Raw genomic sequence first — 25542 nt, 5'->3', positions numbered from 1 at the left:
CTACTTCTCGCGGGCCTCTTGGAAGCCACGCATATCTTGGTATCGCGCGCATCTAATCCCCGACAGTCATGTGCAGGTAAAGCCAGTGTGTTCTCACTTAATTCTCACGGAGGCTAAGGCTCTTGAAATGCAGTGAAAAGTTGGAATCTTGCTTTTCGATTTTCACATGTTTTACCGGCTGCAAGGAGAATTAGATCCCGTGAATTTATACGCGATACGCGAGCAAAAACGCTTTCGCGGCGATCGTTATGTCTTGTTTACACGTACTTCACAATGTGTGAGCTGAGGTGGAACCAGCGCTGTGATCGTGATATTGGAATTATCGTTATATCGAAGATCGTAACAAACTGCCTCGACTCTACTTGCTTTGTCATTTGACATGTCGCAATAGACTAATCACTGCGGAGCTATGAAGGGCTGATTGGAAATGCCAGATATGCTGAGGGCATGAGGCCTGTGACAGCGAGTGCGGCGCCCCTGCAACGCTTATGGTAGGAGCCCGCATGCAGGCATCCCCATTTTTATGGGCTCCTTTTTCAGGTTTAAAAAAAAACAACTCATTATATGCGGTCAAATACGGTAAATACGTCTGGCACAATGCCCAGAGATGTTGCCAACTTTTTAACACTAACTTTGTTTGCATTCTTTTCCAACTGCCTAACCTTCTGGTGTTAAGATGTGGAATACATGGCATTCAGTAGGTATTTTGACAGTAGTGACTTCTGATCTACGTTATTCGATTTGGCCACCTTTATTATTATTTAGTTCTTTGAAAATCTTGGAATTCCATTTCTCACTTTACCAGGAACTTGAAGAGTTGGAAGATGCCGTTGACGAAGCTTCGTCTCGTCCAGCACCCAGAGCAAGAGTTGGCTACATAAGTGTATTTTGGGACATAGAAAATTGCAGCGTGCCCAAAGATGTTTCGGCATATGAGATTGTGAAAAAGATTCGTGACAGCTTTTATAAAGGACAAAGGGAAGCAGACTTCATTGTAGCTTGCGACATTGTGAAGATGAAGGCAAATGTGACAGAGGAACTGAACAACGCCCACGTAACCGTGATACATGTCAGCAGCGAACGCAAGAATTCTGCGGACGAGAAACTCAGGGTGAGGCTCCGACGGTTTGCAGATCTTCACCAGCTTTCGGGTTCCACAATCGTACTTATATCTGGAGATGTGGATTTTGCAGCAGAGTTGCATGAAATGCGCTACCACAACATGATTCATGTTGTGCTGATCCACAATGAACAGGCCAAGAAGGAACTGGTTGATGTTGCCAATGAAAGTTACAAGTACGCTGACTTTGTTGGTGGTCTGAAACCGAAAGGAGTTAGCACTGCAGCTGTCAAAGAGAAAAGGCCCACTGCAAAAGCTTCACAACCAAGACCGACTGCAGGAGCTCCAGAGATGTCTGACGGCGCATCACCAGCACCAGATGCAAACGAGAAAGCTACAGTAGTGCTGCAAGTGAAAAATAACGTGGGAAACGCGGTATTTTGGAAGAACTACCTGGCAGACGTCGTGCCACCAGAATTTGTCCTCAAAGTGCATCAGCCGGAAGTGCTTCACTTATTCTACCGTAACATGACAGTAGCCCGCAAAGCTCGCAAAGCCCTCGAAAAAAAAGCTAAGGAAGACCCTGGTGCACCTATCTGCATCGCATTAGACGGTAACGAAGAACAGAGTCCTTCAACGACAACAAGTATGGACAAGCTGGCGTGCTCCAAAAAGTTACAGAAAGCAATGACTCTGCACAAGTTCCTAGTAGATGCATGCCTGCAGCAGATCAATAATATCAAGGGAAACAAGGCTAAAAAGGAATTGAAGGTGAAACTTGACAAACAGTTGTCTTATTACGAAGCTCAGCTGCATGAGTTCCTTTCGGTGACAAATACAGTGATGCATGATAGCAAGGTGCAAGATGCCTCAGAAAGAATTGGTGCTGAGGTTCGACACCTGGAGTTGGCGCTTCCAATATATGCCGTAAAATCGAGCCTGCTCAAAAGCATTAAAGAAGAAGACGTCACGGTTCTGTCACTTTTTCCTGGCTCTGGAAGTGGCATCCAGCTGGCAATGTACTTAGTAGACCTTGGGAATCCAAAGACTCTTATCATAAAGCCAAACAAGCTGAGTGCACAGGGGAATGCAACCTATGCAAAATCAGTTATGGGTCTGAAGGAGGTAGAGGTGCGAACTGAGCCCACGGGCAGTAATAGCTCCACATCCTCTGTGGTGGTGACAACAGCTGACTGCTTTTTCTATGAGTACCTCCAGTGTTCTGGAGGGCTTTCTGAATTCCAGTTCATAATTGTTGATGATGTTCAGGAGAGCTGCCCATACCAGAATATCATCCTCTTGCTGTTAAAGCACAAGTTCCAAGGACATGCAAAGATAGTGCTGTGCATAAGTGCATTGTCTCAATGCGGTATTCTCGAAAAAATTTTTGGGAAGGGAGCATATGCGCACCTAAGCTGTGGAGTTGACTTTCCAGTGAATGTCATCTGGAAACCAACTGGAAAAGATGTTGTGGTGCAGTGTGTTCAGGAAGTTTTGAGTGTCATAAGAAGTAACAAGAACCCTACAGATATTGTTGTCTTTCTTGCATCAGCAGCAGAAGCAAGTCTTGCAGATGCCCTACTGACGAGTGAAATTGAGAAATTACCGAAGCTAAAAGACCAGGTTGAACATTGCTATCTCTGGGAAGGGTGTTCCATCTGGAAAGGACCACAGGCATCCAATACTTGGAGAGTAGTTTTCGCGTTGCATGTTTCTGATGTGAACATTCTTCGCCCGAACTATGTCATCGACTGTGGTATGTACGAACAGTTCATCTGTAAAAACGGTGCAAAAATGAAGCAGAAACTGGTCGTTTCTCCAGCACTAGCGAGCCAACGAATGACTGTCGCTGGCATGTTGCCAGATGGGGTCTGCATCAGGTTATATGCTCCAAAGGCATTGGAGGCTCAACACCCACAGGCCATGGAACCATGTTTCACGGAGGACATACTGTTGCGCCTCATGCATCGTAAAATGGATGTAAGCGAATATTTCCCGACAGTATTTTCCAAGGAATCTTACGACCACTCTCTGCAGTCTTTGAAAATGCTTGGTGCCATTCAAAATGGTACGTTGACCACGGAGGGCTGTACACTATGCCGCATAGCTCTCGAACCCCGTTTGGCCAAACTTGCCCTTGAAGCTGCAAAGTGTATGCCACTGGAAGATGCCCTTGCTATTGCTCTACTAGCCTTTGAGGATATTACTTGCGCATTTTATCCACTTGGGCCTGAAGGAGAGCGCCAGGAAAAAGCGTTTGAAAATGTTTGCTCATTCAGTGACATTTTAACCACTTACCATGACTGGTTGGATGTTCCAAAGAAGGGGAAACCTCTATGGTGCAAGTTGAATGGCATAAATGAATCGTTCTTGAAGTGCTTGCACAGATCTATCACGAAGCACAGTGAGCACTTTAAGATGCTTGACTGCAACCGTGGCTCCAAATCTTCGTCAATTGGAGCAAAATTGCTGACATCATTCCCTGAGGGGCTTTGTGCAATCTCTGCACAGGGATACGTGTCCCACAGCATCGGCACCAAGCTCAAAGTTTCCCCAAACTCTGTGGTTTCACGCAACGTTGCTTCTCAACATGTCGTATGTTGCCTCTTCAGCATCCCTGCAAATGCCAAAAAGCCCCAGCTCCTCAACTTTGCCGCTGTTGACATTGAAGCCGTGCCGTCTGCAAGTCACAAGTCGAGCTTACCTACGCAAGGACAGCACTTTGCGAGTGGTGCTTCCCTCGTACAGCCACTTACTTTTGGACCAATTGGAAACCTTATTTGGAACTACCAGTTTGCTGACAAGGGATGTTTATCAGCTGTGGAAGATGGTTTGAGAGACTCAACTGGGTGTACAAATGTCCAGATCTCTCTAAATGCTGAACGCCACTGTCTCGTCGTCCACATTCCTGAAAGGTTTCACGGCCTTGCAGCAAGTTTTCTCCAGCGCCTAGTGAGCCGCGAAATCCAGAACTTGTCAAAGAAAGACATGGAGGCCTACATTGACCCGTCTGGAATTTTTTATGGAAGCGGGGCACTCAGTGTTGTTTTGGATGGCAAGGGAAATGCAGTGGATGTCATTTCTCCCGGAAACTTTCGGACCCTCAAAGTAATGGATGTGAAAATTCCCATCAGTGGGTTCCGCAACTGGATAAATGAATTTGGCCGCATTGTGCAGTACAAGATCCTGAAAAATGAGCGAGCATTCTTCATCACTTACAAGACCACTGCTGAGGCAGAACGAGCATATGCTGCAATGTGTGACAAGCCAAATGAAATGACTGCACACTGCATTCCTGAAGAAGCTCTGCAGCACCGACGTGTGGCTGAACAGTGCAGACCGGCTTACAGGTTATCTGTGAGGGCTGTGAGACGTCACTGTACTGGGACTGGGTTTGCAATACTTGAAAATGAAGCATCTTTGGATTCAATTGCATACTGTCTCCCCTATGAGTGTAAGTACAGAGACGCCACGATTGTCTGTCAAAGGAACAAGAAAGAGAAAACTCAGCTCTACATATCTGGCATTCCTGTAGCAGCAGACAGGGACGAAATAAAAGAACTTCTAAATGCTGCATTTCCAGTGAAGATAGTTTCAGTCCGCCTTGTGCATGAACTTCTCTTTGAGACTTGCGCCTCAGAGTATAATGCAGTGTGCCGCAACGTGCATAAGGTTCTTGGTGGGAAGGCACTCCTGGAATTGCGGCAACCAAAGCCGAAGGACTCTGATTTTTGTGGGATAGCTTTCATTGATGATGTGCTACAGGGGCACACTATCTTTGAATTAGCATGTGGCTTACTTCTCAAAACACCTCGTGCTGTACCGAGCGTCCCCTTGGAGCTACGTCCCGTGCTTTTGGGGATCTTTACTCTGCCGCAGCGTTTCTTTCTGTTGATCAAGGATGAATTTCAAGCATCGCTTCGAGACATCCAGAAGGGCTATTACCCTCAAGACAACATAAGTGTGGAAGTACACGCAGCAGCAGGTGGGCAACCTCTGGTGCGTGTTGAGCTACAGGCGAACAACGTCAATGACTTTAGGAAGGCTGCACATGTTGTCAACAAGGCCCTACGATTTGTAGAGGTTCTGAAAGATGTCCGTCCACAGGAAGTGTTGCGTTACACCTACATTCTTGATCTACAAGAGACTGTGTTTGTTGATTGGAAAGCTTGCGGGGTGCGTCTGCTAGGGAATCCGGTAAAGGTGGCAGAGGCACAAGTGAAGATAGAAGAGTTTGCAGCTAAAGCGGTAAGTCTGCCTCAAGTGTTCTTTTTCTGAAGAAAGGAAAACAACAAGAAATACAGTCTGGCTCAGACTGCGACTGACTGTGGTACTCAGAGTTTTAGTATCCAGCAAGTAACCTATGAATTTATTTGTATATGGCAAAATACAGTGTGTTTAACCTAATGTGTTAAAATATTGTATGAAAAAAATCATGGGGTCAACACTATATCTCTGGTAAAGGGGGTGCAGGGGCTCTTTTGCACACGGCAAAAATGCTTTTGCCATGTCTACCGAGCACCTTTATGAGTTGTAAGTCGTGAGAAATTGCATTTAGTGAATTGAACTCCAAAATTTGCTAGGCGAACCTAGTGTTTTTTTTTTTTTTTTGCCAGAAACAGCCTGTGCACTTCAGATTTGCCTCATTCCATTGCAGAATACATTCCTTACTACAATGCAATAGGATACAAGGGTGAAGCACCCTGTACTGTCACTGACCGGCGTTTCGAACTTCTACAGGTCACGAAATCTGTCCAAATTTTTTGTGAATTGCATAAACACACGCAACAACCCATCCTGGTGATGTGTATCAGCGACGTATTAGTGTGTCGTACTATCCTAGTGCACATTCATCAGTGTAGTCAGTGCAGCAAAGATTGACGCTATCGATGGGGGTGCATCAACGACATCCTCATTGCTCCTGTTTTTTAACCTTTCTTTTATGATACAGTAAAACCCGCGGATAGCGATATCGCGTATAACGATATCCCTCGTAAAACGATGGTTCGTGATTTTACCGTCAAAATATACATTGGTTCTATGGGGAAACGACCCGCGTGTAGCGATGGAGACCGCGGTTCCGAGTACTCGTATAACGATGTTGGACGCTGTCCCGTGCGCATAACCACGCGGCGATTGTCGCCGCGATTAGATACAGTAGAGTCGCGATGCTACGAATCTCACGGGGTAGCGGAAAAAAATCGTATAATCCGAAATTCACGTCAAAAGAATTAAACCAAAATAAAAATTGAGGCAAGAAAATAGACAGCGACTGTTCATTTTCCAATACTGTAAGTGAAAGAGGTAGGTGGTAACGCTTTTTTGTCTCCGTATTTGGCCAATGCTGCTCAAATTCGCAAGATTATTCAAAAGGCCTAGCACGTGCTTTCCACCCGCAAGTCGCGCGACGGTGTTCTAAAGCGAGCTTCTCCTAAAGCACGCAGGCGTTAGGTGAAGCAGACTTGCGGAATAGTGACGTGTAGTGTTGCCAGAAGTTGTCCTGCTATGTTGTCTGGTTCCCTCCACGAGTTCTGATCGCTGTTTTCCCATTGAAGCGAAGCATCTGCGATGTCACACAGCTTCGCGTTTTTTGTCTTTTTTTAAGCATCCGTTTCTTTTACTTTTGCTACACGCGGGGTGGCGCGCGACTTTTCGGGGACGCGCTATTTAGGTCAGCCCTCGTTTAACGATGTATCCCGTATAACGATGGAATTCGCGATTACCGTCAATATCGTTATATGCGGGTTTCACTGTACCAAAGCCGCCTCCGATACTAATGCTGATGAAACATCAAACGGTGATGTCATCTTAGTCTTGATTGTTGATGAATTTGTGTCTTCGCCTCTACGAAACACATCTATGGCACACATCTACGATCACATTATCGACACTCTCAGTTGAAGGCAGCTGTATTAAAATATTAGCTCTTGCAACATAGGTGGAGCATTTCCTTCGTGCGCATATAATCTCTACCTTCCTGCACTTGCGCGGTGCGATTCTGCACATACGTCGTGTGTTGTTGCACCAAAAAACATAGAACCAATGAACATATACGTCATGTCCAAAAACGGCCTTCATTTCGTAAAGCCATACGAAACATCGAGCACAAGAGTACATTGTTCCGCTCTATTTCTGGCGCTCGGCAGACGGTGAGTCCCAGAAACCACGGAGGTTTGAAGCGAGATGAGAACAGATGATCAAGCGCAGCTTTTGAGGAACGGTCCAAATTACTGGATGCAGAAATACGTTTGTTCTCTAGGGCGTTTGACTGTGCCCACAATTTTGTCCGAAAAATTGGAAAATCAGAATTTTTTGGGAGTTCGAATTATCAGTCGGTGACTGTATAGTATTGTCTTCATCTTCATTGACTATAAACGTTTTGCTGAGGCACGATTTTACTTAATGTCCTGCGTGTCACAATGTCACCAGCCTATAACAAAAGCTGTGCTCTGTGTATGGTGGGTTTTGTCAATGTGTGATATGGAGGTGGCATCTTCATTGCTTAATTTAAGGATGCAGTCTCCGTCCCATTTTTCGGACTAGGCGGGGATCGCGCAAAAGTACGAATAATCGAGCAGTCCAAAAAAAACTAATTTCGCTTCAAAAGTCAACTTCATTAAGCACTAGTAGGTCGGATAACGTTGTTGATGTTGATGTCGGATAATGATGTTGATGTCGGATAACGGTTATTGGTGCGCGGGAATGGTAATGGCGATGCCGCTACACTGTCTTGATGGGCAGTCCTGTGCCTCATAACATCAGCCTCTATTTCCTGAAGTGATATTTCATCACTGTATATGGACGAAAGCACCGCAATTGCCTTCATTATTTTTGAGTTTGGCGGCTGCGCTGGGAGACTCCGAGTTGTCGACATCCTGAACATGTGGAGGAAACATACTTCTGGCAACTTTAGATGTCACCATTCTGCAAGATGGCTTCACCTAACGCCTGCCTGCTTTAGGTGAAGCTCGTTTTAAGCACTGTCGCACGACTCGCGGCTGGACAGCACTTGTTGGGCCTTCGTGAATTTCGGCAGCCTTGGCCAAAACGAAGACTCAAAAGAGCTGCGACAGGCCTCCTTCACTCAGAGTAATGGAAAGTGAATAGTCATTGCCTATTTTCTTGCCTCAATTTTTTTCTTTGGTTTAATTCTTTTCATACGAATTTCGGATGATACGAATATTTTCCGGCGTCCTGAGAGATTCATATGATCTAGATTCTACTGCCGCTATTGGTGCAGCGGTTGCGCATTACCCGATGTGGGAAGGGGGCCTGGTCCCCTTCTGACCTGTTTCACTCCTTACTAGATCCATTTGAAGTGGGTTACGAAGAAGAAACGACTAATGCGCAGTTCCTTGACCTTCGCATTGTGTCGTACACACGTGATGAGCTGGTGACCGTCCGTGACGATCGCTGGCTGGGCAAGCAGAGTCCAAAATATTGAGCGACGGGGCTGTACGGCGTACGAAATTCTGGACGTTTTTGTACATAAACTCTATGGGCCTGTGGCTGTTCCGTGAACATGTCCGAATAATCGAGCATGTCCGAAAAATCGGTCGGCGACTGTATCTGAGAAATGCAAACTACTACAAAAAAGCTTTTAAGTAACCAAGTTAGAAAGGAATGATAATTTATCACAATATCATATTAACGGATGTACACTGTACACTGTTCCAGGCGAAAGGAATTTCCAAGAGTCTGCCACTTCTAACAAAAGAAGCCACAGTGGTGAAGTCTTTTATGACCGCGTATGGTTTCACGCTGAGGAACTTTCTGGACAAGTGTGACCTGGATAAGGCAACGGTAGACTTCAACCATGGGAGACTTACTGCCTTTGGATCTGCGGCATCACTGAAAAAGGTGCCCCACTCACTGATGATAGCACAGTTACATACTGCCTACTTTGTTAAGTTTTGTTTTATTTTGTTTTGCACAATGGCGCCGTCTCCTGCTGGAGAGCTAGTAAAGGTTGGGCATTTCACTTACGTACAAAGTACAGTCGGGCCCGTTTATTACAATCTTCAAGCAGTGTGAAGCCTTGCCTGATATGAGAACTCAGCAGAACTTATCATTATACTATGGATGGCTCCAAGTACACATGTTAAGTATCATCCCGGGTAAACTCCTAGCTATCCTGGTTACCCAGGCGAAAAAGTTTTGCAGTTACAAGTGGTTTAAAGGTCAGCTCCGGAGGTACCTTGACTTCTTGAAACTGTAACAATATTCTGGAAGCCCATATCGAACTGTGTCTGAAAGCACCCTTCATTTCCACAAAACAGCCCCATATTTTAAATAATCGTAAATTAACCATTTCGAAACAGACATGTGGGCCGCCATTTTTATGACGGCAGCTGTTCACGCGGTCTATATCGCCGACGTAAGTGATATCAGTGTTCTTCAAGACTTCCCTCCCTCTCTACGGAGCATACGGGAATGTAAACAGGCGATGGTGGCAGGGAGCGTCTACTCGATCGACGTAGGCTTCTTGATCGCATCGTTTTTTTAATATTTGGGATGATCTGCCAATGCTAAAACACGCTGTTGATACCACTTGTGCAGTTAGGATTCGTGCAACTATGCTGTCGCGTTCCGGCCAGCGGCAGACTGGCTAAGAACGCAATGAACGTCACGTATATTGTCAACGGAACTGTGCTACGCCTACATACGAAAGATATTTTTATTCGCATTGTAGGTGTCTTTGATAAAGTAAGTCAATTCATCGCTTAATTGAAGACTTCACTCTCTTATAGTTACGGCTCATCACTGCTGCATCACTTGCGCATATCTTTCTCACTCTCGAATACCTGGCGTTTGACGTTACAGCAGCAGTAATCGCATTTCTTGGCATTATAACCGGGTGAACGAGTTGTGTTTGGCAACGCCATGTTATCGTATACACACTGCAGGTACTACGTACGTAAGAATTAGGCTTGAATGACAACCTTAGTGTAGATTCGCGATGAGCGTATTTGCCGAAATTTTACACTGTCGAGAGAGCAAGCACCAGATACAAGAACAAGATACTTACATGGGGGTATACGTGGCTTATGAGAGCTGAACAGAAAAAGAAAGGAAGGAAAAAATAAACGAATACAAAAATACACTGCACAGTACAAGGACACCATGCAGGTGTAATTATCAGGGATATCTTGCACCTTATTTCAGCTGGTTTACTAGCCCAGGCGAAATTTTTTTGAACTGGTGCCAGTTGAACTGTGTTATCGAACAGGGACCAGTTCAACCGGCCCCAGATCAACTGGTACCGGTTGGGGCAACTGGTCCCTGTTCGATAACACAGTTCACCCAGTCCCAGTTGCAACCGGTCCCAGTTGAGACTGGGACTGGTTAGAAACCAGTTGGGGCAACTGGTACCAGTTGAGACTGGGACCGGCCAGAAACCAGTTGGGCCAACTGGTACCAGTTGATCGAACTGGTCCCTGTTCGATAACACAGCTCACCCAGTCCCAGTTGAACTGGTCCAGTTGCAACTGGGACTGGGCGAACTGTGTTATCGAACGGGGACCAGTTTGATCAACTGGTACCAGTTGGCCCAACTGGTTTCTGGCCGGTCCCAGTCTCAACTGGTTTCTAACCGGTCGCAGTCTCGACTGGAACTGGTTGCAAACCTCATTGTTGAGCTGGGACCGGTTGAAGTGGCTTCACTTAGAGCGGCCTGTTCGGACAGAGGTTAGCTTGTATGTAACCGGTGCCCCTTTGCAGAATCGCTGTTCACAGCAACAGCAGATCCAAAGAACTGCAATGCAAAATTGCATTTTATTTGTAGTCAAACATTACACATATTCTAATGTACATGTAGCGTAACTATAACATAATTAAATTATAGCAGTAGATGAACTACAGAGTTACACGGAATAGATAATACTTCATGGTTGATTGGTCCCTTGCTTGACTGCCTTGTGGACATCTTGAATCATTCAGCAAAGTATTTGAGATGTTCTTAATAGCACAAGGTGGATCAATTTCCTTTGAGCCCCAGCAGCTAACGTTTCTGGAAAGTTGAAAAGGCACAAGTGAATATGCATTCAATTGCAACATGTAATTGTGGTGTGTGCCTGGACAGTCACTCAATTTGAGCAGTCGTGGCCCCGGAAAGTACGCGAATCTCTCAACATTTCCGTTGTGCAGTAGTTGGACCTTTCAACTAAGAGATTCGCCGGCTTTCGGGGGCAATGAGTACTACTCTGCGCACCACGCTAGTTCGACAACATCCGTGGTGCGAAGGATCTAAAACATGAGAGTGAACGAAACAAAAGCAAAAACAAAAACATTAATGAAAACAGTTGCTGGTAACGTTAACATAAACCGGATGTTACTCGTAAAACGGCATACACTTGCAGGTGCCACAAATGTGACGCAGAACAAAGAGAAGCGGTTGTAGTGGAAGTAATATTTCTAAATGGTGCACAAGGGAAAAGCACTTAAGCATATAGTACTCACGATATAAAGCGGTCTCCACAGTTGTAGTCGAGCTGTAATCCTACAACACCCACCCGCCCGGTCGCTGGCGCTCATTGTACTGTCGCACTGTCGTAACTTGCAGACAAATCCTTTAGATTATAAAACCAACGCCTATGTCACACATCACGCTAAGAACATAACGGGCAAAAATCGCTGTACAAGCATGCTGCTAAGCAAGCGACCGTTGCACAGTAAACGCATGATTCATCGCGGGAGCAGGAACGCACAAAATACAACTACAAGAGTTCCAAAATAACTTTCGTTAACACTAACGAACTTTACCAAAAATTGAAATATGATTATTTCTACTAATAAAGTTACTTTCTTATCGTTTTTATAACTTCATCTTGCAATCTTCATATTAACCTGTCCTGGCACTGAAACCGAAACCGCCGAAACTTCCCCCAAATATGTAAACTGGTCCAGTTCGAACTGGCACCACCTCACTTCCAGTTGCTACCAGTCCAGCTTGAACTGGTACCAGTTCACTTTCCAGTTGCCACCATCCCAGCTTGAACTGGTTGCACACAGTGCCCACTTGCCACCAGCCCAGCTTAAACTGGTACCAGTTCACTTTCCAGTTGCCACCATCCCAGCTTGAACTGGTTGCACACAGTGCCCACTTGCCACCAGCCCAGCTTAAACTGGTACCAGTTCACTTTCCAGTAGCCACCAGCCCAGCTGGAACTGGTACCTGTTCACTTCCCAGTTGTTACCAGTCCAGTTTGAACTGGTACCACAAAGTGCCCAGTTGCCACCAGCCCAGCTTGAACTGGTACCAGTTTACTTTCCAGCTGCCACCTGTTTGGTATCAGTTGGTTCCAGTTGACCACCAGTTGGTGCGAAGTGGGAACGAGCTGGTACCAGTTTACTTCCCAGCTCAAATTTTCGCCTGGGAGTGCAGTGCAGCCATGAGCCATCACAATAATCAACCACAAAAAAAGAAAGAAAAAAAAAAGAGAAAAGAAATGAAGATGAGTTGCTTCCATATGTGAAAGACACCAGTATTACATCTGGATCTGCATGCTGGTTTCAGGAGCCGATTTACTTCCTGAATCAATGCACAAATCCACACATTCCACAGATACTGTAATTTTACACGTAACACTGAATACCATATGATGAAGACCATAATTTTATTGAATACACAGAGATCATAAAACTATCTGACTCCTCCCATAATCCCTCGCAACAGGTAAACAAGCACACTGCAAGATGGACAGAACACAGGTGTCAGTTCAGGTGTTCTGTGGTAAGTCTTAGGTGCAGAATCAGGTCATTCCCCACTAACCAGTGAAAGGGGTTGCAACACCACCATCCCACGTGAACATAAAAGCTTCTTCGTACCAATGTGTGTTTTACAAACCAAGGTTGGAATAGAGCGTAGAAAATTGTCACCTTGAATAGCAAAACTCAAGCAGCTCTGACGTCACAGACCTCAGGGCTATCAGTGGAATTGGCTGTATTTCTGAGGTCCTTGACATTCGTGCGTTAGTCAGGCATCTGTTCGAGAGCTTTTATCTCACGAAGTATGACACATGAAAAAAAAAAAAACAGATTGATCAGCATTATGGAGCGCAATGCATGATGCACCCATGATGTAACAAACCACGTCTATGAAAGCGTCCCAACCACTTTGATTTTTCCCTGGCACTTCATGTAGTAAAAATGGCTAAGGAACATGGAGTACCATTTACTGTGTGCTCCAAAATCTTGTGTTTGTTTCCCCATCCCCTACGCTTCTACAGAAGCCACCGATTAATGGCGAATGAAATGCCAAAAACTAAAAATCCTAGGTATGCGACTGTTTGTACATGTTCGCCGAAGCCCTTCTGCTGTCGACTTGCATTTAATGCCTTTGCAGAGTTGTTAGCGTTTACTCATTCACTGTAACTCTTGCGGTGAGCCCCCCTTGTGTAGTCTCTTCCTTCTGTTCGGGGGCTCATGAACAGCTATCGTCCACAGAGATCGAGCAGAGCACCAGAAAGCCCCTGGACATAACCTGACATGAAAATTAGCATTATTAGCATTCCTAAAACAGACAGAACAGGCTTGTGCAGTAAAGAAGCAATGCAATTCTCTGTTTCAGTAGTTTTCTCACACACATTCCTTTTGTGTAGATACAATATGTGGCACACAGATAAGGTGGAAGTGATACATGACCTACTTACCATGACATACTTTGATACATGACCGAGTAACAGCGCTGAGACAAGAAAACTTTTAGTGCACACAATGGCGGGATGTCCTTCAGAAGGGGAAGTACACCCACTATCCCCTACAACACTTCGAATGTTCCAGTTCCTGTAAGTGAGGAATGCAGGACAGTTGCTTAGTAATCGCTGCTAGCTTGAAATACTGTAAATCACCTTCGTGGGGCCAAAGCAGCTTCCCAATGTCTTGATGTGCACATCTTGCATGGTGAATTTGATGCTCATGAATATGTGAAGCAACGTTATGATCCAAATATCCATGACATGCCAGAGTATCATGAGCCATTTTACCGGAAACAGGTTGCCATTATCATTGCTTGTCCATGTGTGCACACATGTACATGTTCACGATACTGTGGCACCAGACGTTGCTTCACCAGTGCTGCTGTATGTACCTCTTTCCTGGGGCCTGAGAAAGGAGAAGCAGAAATTATAATGATACCTGTTAAGGCTAATATTGTTAGGAAAAGTGCAAAAAAGCATCTACATATTTAAGAGCTTAAAAATGTGATCCATGACGAAAACCCGAGACTGGGAAAAAGACGAAAAACAGACGACACAACACAAAGCCTCAAAGTCTCTTGAGACTTTGTGTTGTGTCGTCTGTTTTTCGTCTTTTTCCCAGTCTCGGGTTTTCGTCATGGATCTTAGCCACCAGCTCGCTTGCTTTTTAACCATTTTATCTGTTAAAAATGTGATGAACAATGTTGACAGCATAGCTTGCCCCCAGCTATACCCCTTCTAATAGGAAATATGTTGTCAACCAATGGACAGCATACATATGTGTTATGACTGTGTGCTACAAAGCAAATGTGGCCCTCTTGCAATGTGCCATGTGTCAAAACGATGATTCACAGGTAGATGAGCCTTTCTCATGACTTCACCTATTTCTGCTAATCTGTGACGAGCATGCTGATCGTCATCCCTTACTGGGCAAGGTATTCAGTTGCTGGAGTCAACTTCATTAGTATAGAAGGACAGAATGGAATTTCTGGCATGTAATAACTTTACATTACAACTTGAATACACGGCACTCACAGACACAGCCCGGCTTTTAAAGAGGAACAACAATATGCTACCATGTATGCAGGATATGGTGTGGTTCCATGGTTGGGAAAAGGCTGAATGTGATCACACAGAAGTCCAGACAGACACAGAGTGTCTCAAAACAGGAACTCCTAAGTTGTTGCTGATTCCAGCTGCTGTGACTGTTTTGTCTTCCCTGTGCCCAAGCTCAGACTTCTCCAAACTCATATAATTTCTCAACCAGCTTCTCTGAGAAACTGCGTAGTTTTACATAGAACCGCGGATTATAGGGTTTAGCAGTCCCATATTTGTCGTTCACATGTTTACATTGTGTGCAAGCCATAGTGCAAGTTCGTGCGGACACTTACCCGCAACTTTGGTCCTTTGTTGTCGTCGAACGAGGCAGGTGCTGCATCCCTTTCCAGCGACTTTTACAGTCCAAATCGGCTGTCAAGTGAACGACCTCGTAACATTCTGATGCAAAATGCTTCGTGCACACACGACAGTTGCCTTGATAAGTTCAGAGCACTCAACTACTGGTTTCGTACCACTCAATCACGCACAATATCAACTGGGAACCTGGCACGAAACATCTTTCTTAGTAGCGTACCTGCTCGTACTGCGAGAAGCACGGCATTCTCACAATTCACTCACGCTGCATCTCTCACAAAGTGACAACTTAGATGAGTTTGTGTGTACTGACTAGCCGGAGTAAAAAGATGATCAAATTAAGGCGCGGAGAAAGGTGCCCACACATACACGACTCTCGATTTCGCTTTCAGCCTGACGAGTTGTGATTGCTGGCGATTGCGAAACTGCGAGCCACCAAACAAGCCAAGAGGAGCCAAAGCGAAAGCTGAGCGTGACGTCAGCTGTTCAAGCGGACGATCGGACGGCAAACCAAAAAACAGATTTCGCAGTAAATACAGGGTATTCGCCGAAACGATTTTGGAAGTACATTCAGTAGGCATCAACCTTTGTGCCTGCGAGTTTTTGTTGTAATCCGTGGCAGTGAGTTTCCTCCGGAGCTGACCTTTAAGAAACAATTTCCACTTGAAACCACTTTGAGCCACTTTGTACGTAAGTGGTTTAAGATGGTAACTGTTTCATAAACCATTTGGGATTGCCAACATTTCTCACCTGGGTAGCTAAGTCGAAAACTGGTGCTGCCACCGCGCAACCATTTAGGAAAAGCAAGCCTCGATGAATACTTATCTGATGATTTATGAACAGGATCCTCTGTTGCTTGCTCTTCACACCATATCGAAATGTTTGTTGTAACGCATGATGGCTCATATGGTTTTTTGGCACACAGGCTATTGAAAACTTGGCACATCTGGAAGTGCGCCGCATGGCAGACGACAAGGAGGAGTTCTGCCCAGTGTGCAGAGAAGTTCCAGAGGAGAACTGTCATCGTCTGGAGTCTTGTGGCCACATTTATTGTGTCCGTTGCCTGGCGTGGGTCGTGTGTAATGCTCCTCTCCCATTGTGCTGCATTTCAGAGGTTAGTATAGGCTGCCAGATTTATTTCCAATGCTACAGAATGTTTTGTCCTTCCTATGGAGTCTGTTCTGTGAAATTGTTATACACTGGTTTTAAAAAGAAACCCAAAGCCAACCATTAACTTGATGAAATTCAGAACTAAAAAGTGCATTGTGTATGCCTGTATCAACAAGAAAGGAACCAAGTGGAATATTGCTGAAAAGAAGGCATTGACTGTCCACGGAGCGATGCATTCCTTTTAGGGGACCCCACTGTAAGTCTGTTGCACGTCTAGTTTTATCATTGGGCAGTCCACGGAGCCCTAGTCTCTGGAATTGCCATGACACGTCGCTCTGTAATAAGAAATCAATCGTGCTGCAATTGCTGCTCCAACCAAACCATGGAAAAAGTGGGATAGGAGGTGAAACTTTGTTCCCTTCTTTGACCAAAGGGAATGTCATTAGAAACTGTCACACAGGGTCCGAGCTGCCTGTCATGCGGTGTCGCCACATGGTATGGTGAACAAAACTGTCCTCCAGGCCACCGTCTGCTAGAGCCTGTGGTCAGGACGTTTTTGTTTCTTGTGATTTTTGAGCTCAACACACACTGTGTAATTGGTGCAAGTGGTGCTGCCATCTGCAGAATGCAGTAGGAGCAGGTGTACAGCGCTCTAAGAGCATTGTTATCCCAATAGCCTTACATGTGAGACCACACAACAGTAAAGGATGCAAGACCGCAATGTCACCTCTAGCATGATGCCAAAAAGCTGCCTTTCTCTCTCTTTCTCTCTCCCGAAGTGATATTCTCTCGTTCGCTTGACTTGCACCAGTGGGAAGTTTCATCTCCTTTCCTTCTTATGGCATGATCCAAACCAAAGAGAAATGATTGAAATCTGAAGACAACAATGCATAAAAAAAACAGCAAGAATGGAAATTAACATTATTTGAGTTGCATCAGAGAGTCGTAGAAAACTCAAGTGCTTGAGCAGTGTTTGATATTTAAATCTATGTATTTGGGGAAATTTTGACAGTGCCACTGCTCCAAAGTCACAAATGCTTGCTTGAGATGTTGTGATTAAGGTGTGCAGGGTGCCACTGATTCCCCAAATTTATAACATGAATCCGGCGTATAACGATATCGGCGGTTATCGCTAATTTAATCATTATTCGAGGGATATCTCTACAGGAGGGCTGACCTACTTCAGCGCCATCCTACGGAAGTGGCGTGCTGCACGTTATCTCACGATCGACGCTAATGATGGATGCTACGAAAGAGGGTGGAAATACCAATATTTTATTGAAAATAGCTCGTTTGCTTTGATTGCTTTTGGTTGCCATTGTAGATACACACAACGTCACGTTCAATTATACCGAGTTGCGCGACGTAATGAGCAGGCAGCACATGCTCCACTAGAAAATTCCTGAGAACGTTGACCGCATGAAGCGCGCTTACTCATGCGTCAACTTTTTGGTACACATGCTTTTCGGATCATGTTGCGCTTCGTACCTGTGCTGCCGACTGCGATAGGCCGTCCTTTCGCACGTTGGATGCTGCCTCGTTCCGCGGTGATGATCCTCGATTAACGCTAACCTAACATCAGAGTCTATCGCTTTCCGTTTCTTCAGCTCGAACACCATTGTTGACAGGGGACATGTCAAAGCAGGAAGCGGGAGCAGAAATGTTGTAAACAGCAGGTCACCAGAGTACGACTGACCGTCTCTGAAGGGAATCTTGAATTCCCGTGCGGGACTTATGTACTGAAAAGGTGCGAGGGTACATCGTGCATTGTCCTGACATTCCGTTCCTGCAGTGTCCTACAATTTGCGGAAGGGTGCAACTCCGGCCAGCACGCTGCCAAAGTTGTTCCGCGAGCGTGAGGGCATCAGGTATCACCGTACGAGTACTCAGAAAGGCGAGCTTTATTGTTATGCACGGGCCCATTCTCCATAGTCAATGTATGTTTTGAGGGTAAACATAGAAACGGTCATTCTTCGGCGAGATCATTGTTCGTGCGTTTTACTGTAGCTCTGTGTACCATTAGAGCCTGTGTGATCTCTGCAATACCTGTTACGTAATTTGCTGTATTTACTCGCATATTGAACAAACGCCAACCTGAGCGCTGAAATGCTGGTACTTCTTTGTTCCCTGCACATTAAATGCTTTCCGACTTTAGTAGCATGGCCAGGTCGTCTCGTGCAGCGCCAGACAGAGTATCACGCTCGCTTGTATCCTGCAGTCAACAAGATGGAGCACCTGGCACCAGAGTGGTGAACGACGAATGTGACAGACATGGAGTATCTAGTCTACACTTGATAGTACGGAAGACCACTGATGTGGGGGAATCGTGACTATTGATTCCGGGGACATCACCATGGGTATCTCGGAGTAAAACGGGAGTGAAGTGTACTTTAAGTGTGAGGTTTCCAATGTTCTTCTGCGTATTGAATGCACCTACTGCAAGGAGTGATGTTTTTGGGGAAAAAAAATGTGCATCTTATGCTGTGTGAGTATTCAAAACTTTGAGTCTGAATTGAATAGGGAATGCTGCTCTACAGCATTTGCAGGCAGTTTTGTGATTATGAAATTTTCCAAAGCGAAATATTCTGACCACGCTTTTTGTGAATATCGGAATTCAATTTGAAATTGAAAGAAATAATTGGAATTAGATACACAGTGTGTGCGAGATATTCGTATTCAATTAAATTTGGAAATCTCGCTATTTGGATCAGGGTGTCGAACCGAACCCGAACCCGAACCGTTATTTTTGCCGGAACCGAACCCGACCCGAAATTTTCAGGACACTGTTGAACCTGAACCGGAGCAGAACCCTAAAAAATAATAGTGGTAACCGGTTCGCATCAAAACGGTTCGGACATAAAAGAAGTCAGCATAAGAGTTCCTCTCTATCCCCGAATGAAGACACATTGGTATCATCATCACGCGCCTATATCATAAATTTCAGAAACGTTCACCTAGCAGTCAGACGACGACGTATAGTAAGTATACTTTCAGCGTCTTTTTAACATGTTGAAGCGCAGTTGTCCTTGTGAGTGCCGCGGCTAGCGCCCCACGCACGCGGTGCGGCGTCTACTCTTCAGAGACCAGGTGCCACGCGGACGAATGAAACACGAATGGAGTAGGCCAGTTATATAGCTCTACAGGACGAATATGTGATCAAATAAGCGCCCAAGATTTCCCTTTACATGTGAGCAGCACAAATTAAACAAGTCAGAAACATGAGAAGTGGAGAAGGAGCGTACGCAGAACGGTGCCTGTTTGATTGGTCGTGCTTTGAAAAGTAAATGTGGTTCTGCTTATTGGTAGCGCAGTTGTGTCGTTGTGACACATTGCCGTTGTGTTGTGGATTAACAAGTACACTGCTGTGAGCTCGGACAGAGTAAGGCTTGCAGGCTTATTTTCGACATGCTTCAGTACGGTTTCAGATCGATTCACGCTGCGAAGGCAGTTTGCCGGCAAGTACTGTCGTCTATGTTACGCTGTCCATCTTATTAGGCTTCCTTTAAGTGTATCTTGCTGGCACTGTGCGTGTGAAAAAAGATATTTTGGGAACAGAAAGTAGCAGGACTACACCGCTTCAACAGCGTGAACTCTAGTTGCAATAAGTGTTCATCCATTTCTCATTTCTCTCACTAAAGGGCTACCTCACCGCTAGAGACGTCAATGCAGACAACAGCAGTAAGCTATTAGCCACGCATTTCCTGATAAAAGCAGTTTTATGGAACATATATAACGGAAGCGTTGAACCGGTTCGCGAACCGGTTCGGGGCTGCGAACCGGTTTGCGAACCAGTTCGATTTCTGGCCTGGCCGAACCGGAACTGAACCGGAACGAAATCAAAACAACGCGAACCTGAACCCGAACCGAACCCGTATTTTTTGCGGTTCGACACCCTGATTTGGACAGCTCTAAATGAAATCTATTACGAGTGAGAAGAGGGGAAGCGATGAGAAATGCATCCTCAGTTGATTTACGCTGTTGCACTTGGAAGTGCACTTGCAAAAAAAGAGAAAAGACAGGGGGACATCTGCAGTTACTATTCATTGTATTTTGTTCAGTCACCTCGTAGAACTTGAATCCAACCATATAAACGTTGGTTCTTGGCAGGAATGCGGACAAGAATGGGTAGCAATGGACATTCGAAGAGCGTGCCACATGGATGAAGTCGTCCCGACAATCTTGGGCAGGAGGGCTTTGGAGGAGTGCGTTCTCGCAAACCCATCAGAGTGGTACTGCTGCCCAGTACCTCAATGCCACTACGTGTGCCACTACACACAGATTAGTCCAGCAGGAAAAGAAGCACCTTGTCCCACGTGCGGCAATGCAGTGTGCTTTCAGTGAGTCTGTTTTCTGTTATCTGTGAAATTGTGCTGCCTTCAGTGTGAGTAAAAAAAATTAGGGGAAGTCCTCTCTGTTGGGGATGACTACGATGTTTCGGGCATGGAATTTACTTTAGTGGCTTTTAAATTGCATTTGTTATTATTTTATTGAGCTAGTTTGTAGAGAATTAAATGTTTGATTCGTTTTATTTATTTATTTTTACACCGAACCGTAACACCGAAAGGTTACATGAAATTTCTAAAACTGGCAGAAACACGTAAATTCTCCGTCGACAAAGATGGTATATTTTGCAAGTTCCAACCGGAAGGCATTATTCCTTCTCTACAGTGTGAACACACAAAAAAACAAATCAGATTTCCTGAACTCCTGGTGTGCACTTTGATAAGATGTCCTCCACCGGGGTCCTCGTACGCCTACCTCATCCCTGTGTTATAATTATGGCCTGGATTTTATGCCCACCACTGTGTTGTCTTTATTATCTCAATTACAGTACCAATACAATATTGTAGAACCTCTTAAGTGAAGTTGTAAGAAAAACGAAAACAATGTCAAGCGACCGAATGATGTATCAGCAAAATGAAACTTTCAACGGTTTGAAGCATCCAAAAATTTATTGTGAGCAAAACTTTCATACAGCGTTCCGCACATCTTTAAGTTACGAGGCTACTGTTACAATAAAAATACAGTCGACCCCCGTTTATCCGGACGGTGTCGTTCCCGGCGAAATCGTCCGGATACCGGAGCATCCGGATAAATGAAACGACCGAATAGAAACGTCCTACAGAGCAAGGTTTAATTAAAACACAGAAATCTTGACAATGACAGCCGTTACATAGTAGTGTAGGCACTCGATTCTTGCAAACTTTTGTGAAGTGCATAGAGTTGAGCCACGCTGTTGCGCTGCTCGAAGAATGTCAGTGCGGTCGCAAAGTGTCAATATCGTAGCCTAGTTTCTCACTGGCGTCATCGGCACCATCTTGCTGCACATCATCGGAGGCAACAGCAGCAATCACACCGTCATCAGTCATAGCTGAACACGCGTCATCATCCTTATCAACGTCAACGTAGTCAGAAACCGCAGCATCATCTACGGCAGTCGCAGTGAGCCTCTGCATCAGCGATCGCAGCTCAGCTAGGGGAATGTCTTCATCGGCCAACGGGCCGCAGGCAGCAGGCCCTCGGGTTGGAGTTCTCCCCTCTAGAACCGGACAGTTGCTCGAGATATTTTCAAATGACTCGACTGGTCAACGTAACCCAACGCACACAAATAGAAAAGGGGTCATCGTGCACGGTTGTCTCTTCTACGGAGGAATGTAGGTCCCCGACGTGTGACGGGAATAACGCCAAAACAGCGAAAAGGGTGACGAAGCGGGGTCAGCTTCTCCTCTTACTCACGGTAGTCCGGGAAGAATTTTCGACTTTCGTTCCCTGGAATTCCTGTCCCAGTCCGGAAGCTGAAGTCCGGATAAACGAGAACAAAATACATGGGGGAAAATCCGTTCCCGTGCCTTTTGTCCGGATAAATGAAGTCCGGATAAACGGGGGTCGACTGTATATACAGTCGCCGACCGATTTTTCGGACTCCAAAAATTTGGACTTTCCAATATTTAGGACAAAAGTTGTGGCTTTATCAGATGCCCTACTGAGCCAATTCATTTTGACGTCCGAAAATTCAGACCGTTTTTCGCAGGCACGGTTCGGTTTTTCGTACATATTCGCCTCTGTTTTTTTTTCTTTCCCTTCGCCTTTGCTGACGGCGTGCCTCATTGCGCGGAGGCGGTGTTTACGCGCGCGCACGCACTACTGATGAGGTTATGCAGACGTGCCACAAACAAGCTATTGTCGGAGACAAGAAGTGAAACCACGAAATGATGTCCACGTCTTCAAGTGATTCTGAGGTTCAAGTCTTCTTCTGTCCATGAAGTCGACTTTGTAGATACTGACGAATGCGATGAAGACGCGAGCATGTCGGCACGAGGAGTGTTATCATGTTCATCGATAACTGCGCTGCACATGGCGCAGTACAGAACCAGGCGATGCGCTTGCCTCCGAATACAATCTCAAGGTTCTCTACCGGTCCCGCATGCTCTCGCGTGTTGTGCTGTGCTACGAAAACGAAACTACCTATAACGTTACGCTTGTCGCCGCGCTTCATATTCTAGCCGACTGGTGGGAGTCGTGGGAAGCAGTGAAAGGGATTACTGTAGCGAACAGCTTTTGTCAAGCCGGATTTTATAAGGACAGTACGCAAGTTAATCCTTGCCAGCAATCATTCATTCCATCTGCAGTCAGGGAGTGGAATGCACTACCTGAGCTTATCATCAACATTACTGACCCCCAGTCATTTCGCCGTCACTTATGTTCACACTTCCGTGTGACATGATATTTTTCTATGCTTGACGTCCAGTGCTTTATGTACTTTTTCTTCCTTGTTGTTATTTTTTCTTTTGTAAGTTTGTGTGCTTGCTATCCTATTTTGTTTCTTTGCCCATCCCTCATGTAATGCCCTCGGGCCTTTGAGGTAATGGAAATAAAAATAAAAAATAAAGTACCGAGTACGAGCACAGTTGGTATCGCCACCGACGACGACTGATCGGCGGACGGCCGGACATTGGTAGACGACCTCCGAAGCTCTGGTATGACAATGCCTGCAATGTTTGAAACGTACGCCGAAGTGGATGAATGTGCAGAATTTTGTGCCGAAATGACTGATGGGGAAATTGTTTCACAAGTCCTGGACCTGCCAGTGGAAGGCTCCAACGATGACCAAGATGATGACTCGAGTGCTATTGCTACTCCTTCAACGGCAGCAATACTTGCAGCTGTCGATACTCTCGGAAATGTCTACCGTGCAACATGACATTAGCCGAAATACATCTCAATAGTGCTATTGCTACTCCTTCAACGGCAGCAATACTTGCAGCTGTCGATACTCTCGGAAATGTCTACCGTGCAACATGACATTAGCCGAAATACATCTCAATAGTGCTATTGCTACTCCTTCAACGGCAGCAATACTTGCAGCTGTCGATACTCTCGGAAATGTCTACCGTGCAACATGACATTAGCCGAAATACATCTCAATAGTGCTATTGCTACTCCTTCAACGGCAGCAATACTTGCAGCTGTCGATACTCTCGGAAATGTCTACCGTGACAACATGACATTAGCCGAAATACATCGCGACGCCATTTCTCGCATACGCGCAGCAAAGCAGACGTGCATTGATAGTTTTTTTTGTGCCCCTGAGTTTTCTTTAATAAAAATCATTTTGGGAAAGATTTGTGTCATTGACTGAAAATTGACCAATTTTGTGACTTTTAGAAGTCCGAAAAATCGGTCGGCAACTGTATAGTCTGCAGACAGGAGAGGAGGAATACACTGATAAGGCATGTCAGGAGAAAAAAAATCTATATATATTAGGGGTGTGTGAATCTGAATACTGTATAAATGGTTAAATTTGCGGGCTCAATAATTCGCGAATTTGTGAGAAGCCAGAATAAGGCAATTATTCGCAGAACCTTAAATATGCGGTACCGCGGTGTGTCGACCCTGTATCTTAGGGACCCTCCACGTTGAACTTCCTGGAAGAATCTAATAAAAGGTATCACGACTGGGTACCTCGTTCAATCTGTCTTCCTTTCGAGCACTTCTGACTGAAAGGGCTGCGATTAGGGTGTCCTACTTGGCTTGTATCTGTGCCATTGCCAAATTGCCCTGTCTCCCGTCATTCTTGTTGCCTCATCGAGCAGGTGCGATTCGCACTCGATAGTGATGCGGCAACTTTTACAAAGGTCTATCCGCATGACAGGGTGCATACACGCTTGCTGGATGATCCAGGCTTACAAGGAACTGGAATGACGGGACGCCTACATCCGTGCGGGATTCGTATGTGAAGGCTGGGACTAATGTCTCTAGTTGCAGCGGCGTAAGAAACCCAGTGTACATAAGTTGCCTCAGCGTCCTGGGTCAAATTTCTTACATATTTAGCTGACGTATTTTTCTGTCATTAGATCGAATATTTCGTGGGACTTCAAATTTGTGAAAACAAAGCGCGTTCGCGAAAAATAGGTCCTCGCAAAAATTACTACTTATACAGTATTTGAAGTCTAATCGAATATCGAATCTAATGAAGGAAAAAAATGTCGAATACGAATTGAATATCGTATAGTCATGCAGAGCGTACAGTACATGCTTTTAGCACCGAAAGTTTGCAATCTCTAGCCCATGGCTTTAGTGTAATTTTTCTGGCATTAACTGTCTCAGGAGACCCATGTAATTCTTCTGTGGGAAGCACTTACTCTTTAATGTTACATGATAGTGTTTCCTGCTTTTCAGGCGAGTACATACTGGGGTAATTATCTTGATTTCAGAATTTGATGTCAGGGCAATGGAATGTAACACAGATGAGGCTGCAACTGTTTCTGAGGGTCCATAGGTCACTTGTGAAACAAACAAATTGGCGTCCCGCCTCAGCTTTGTCGTGAACGTCTTTTAGCTTCTTTGCTGGAGAAGCTACGTTGCTGAAATTTTGAACGTAAAGGACATCTTTAAGGCACCCTTTTTGTTCCTGGGCTGTAGGCATTATTAAGAATAACTTTTTAAAGAAATTCCCCACTGGCACCACATAAACAGCACATGGGAGGGACGCCACCCCTTTCTCAGGCAAAGTATGCACAATAAATCGAATAATCAAATAATTCAAGTGATTTACATTGAATTCTAATTCGAGAATTCTAATATTCGCACACCCCTAATATACATATACAGGGTGTCCCAGCTAAATACGAACAGATTTCTTAAAAATATATACAGTGAACCCTTGTTAATATGACCACTAGAGCCCTGCACGGGCAGACTTTTCCGGACCCGACCTGATCCGGCCCGGGCGCATCGAAAAATGGCCCGGACCTTCATATTTTT

The 25542-nt window shown here is 45.2% G+C and overlaps 1 protein-coding gene across 1 annotated transcript in view; it reads left to right on the top strand.

Annotated features, from left to right (window-relative positions):
- Positions 1-25542, top strand: part of LOC135391375 (uncharacterized) — a 47701-nt gene that overhangs the window by 14395 nt on the left and 7764 nt on the right. Inside the window, exons 5-8 of the mRNA XM_064621629.1 lie at positions 806-5308; positions 8738-8920; positions 16094-16282; positions 20386-20615. Of these exons, the coding sequence (XP_064477699.1) occupies positions 806-5308; positions 8738-8920; positions 16094-16282; positions 20386-20615 (5105 nt within the window). The remainder of the gene's footprint in view (positions 1-805; positions 5309-8737; positions 8921-16093; positions 16283-20385; positions 20616-25542) is intronic.

This window comes from Ornithodoros turicata, chromosome 4, assembly GCF_037126465.1.
Source record: "Ornithodoros turicata isolate Travis chromosome 4, ASM3712646v1, whole genome shotgun sequence".
Taxonomy (NCBI): Eukaryota; Metazoa; Arthropoda; class Arachnida; order Ixodida; family Argasidae; genus Ornithodoros; species Ornithodoros turicata.
This window is presented reverse-complemented; position numbering and strand designations above follow the sequence as displayed.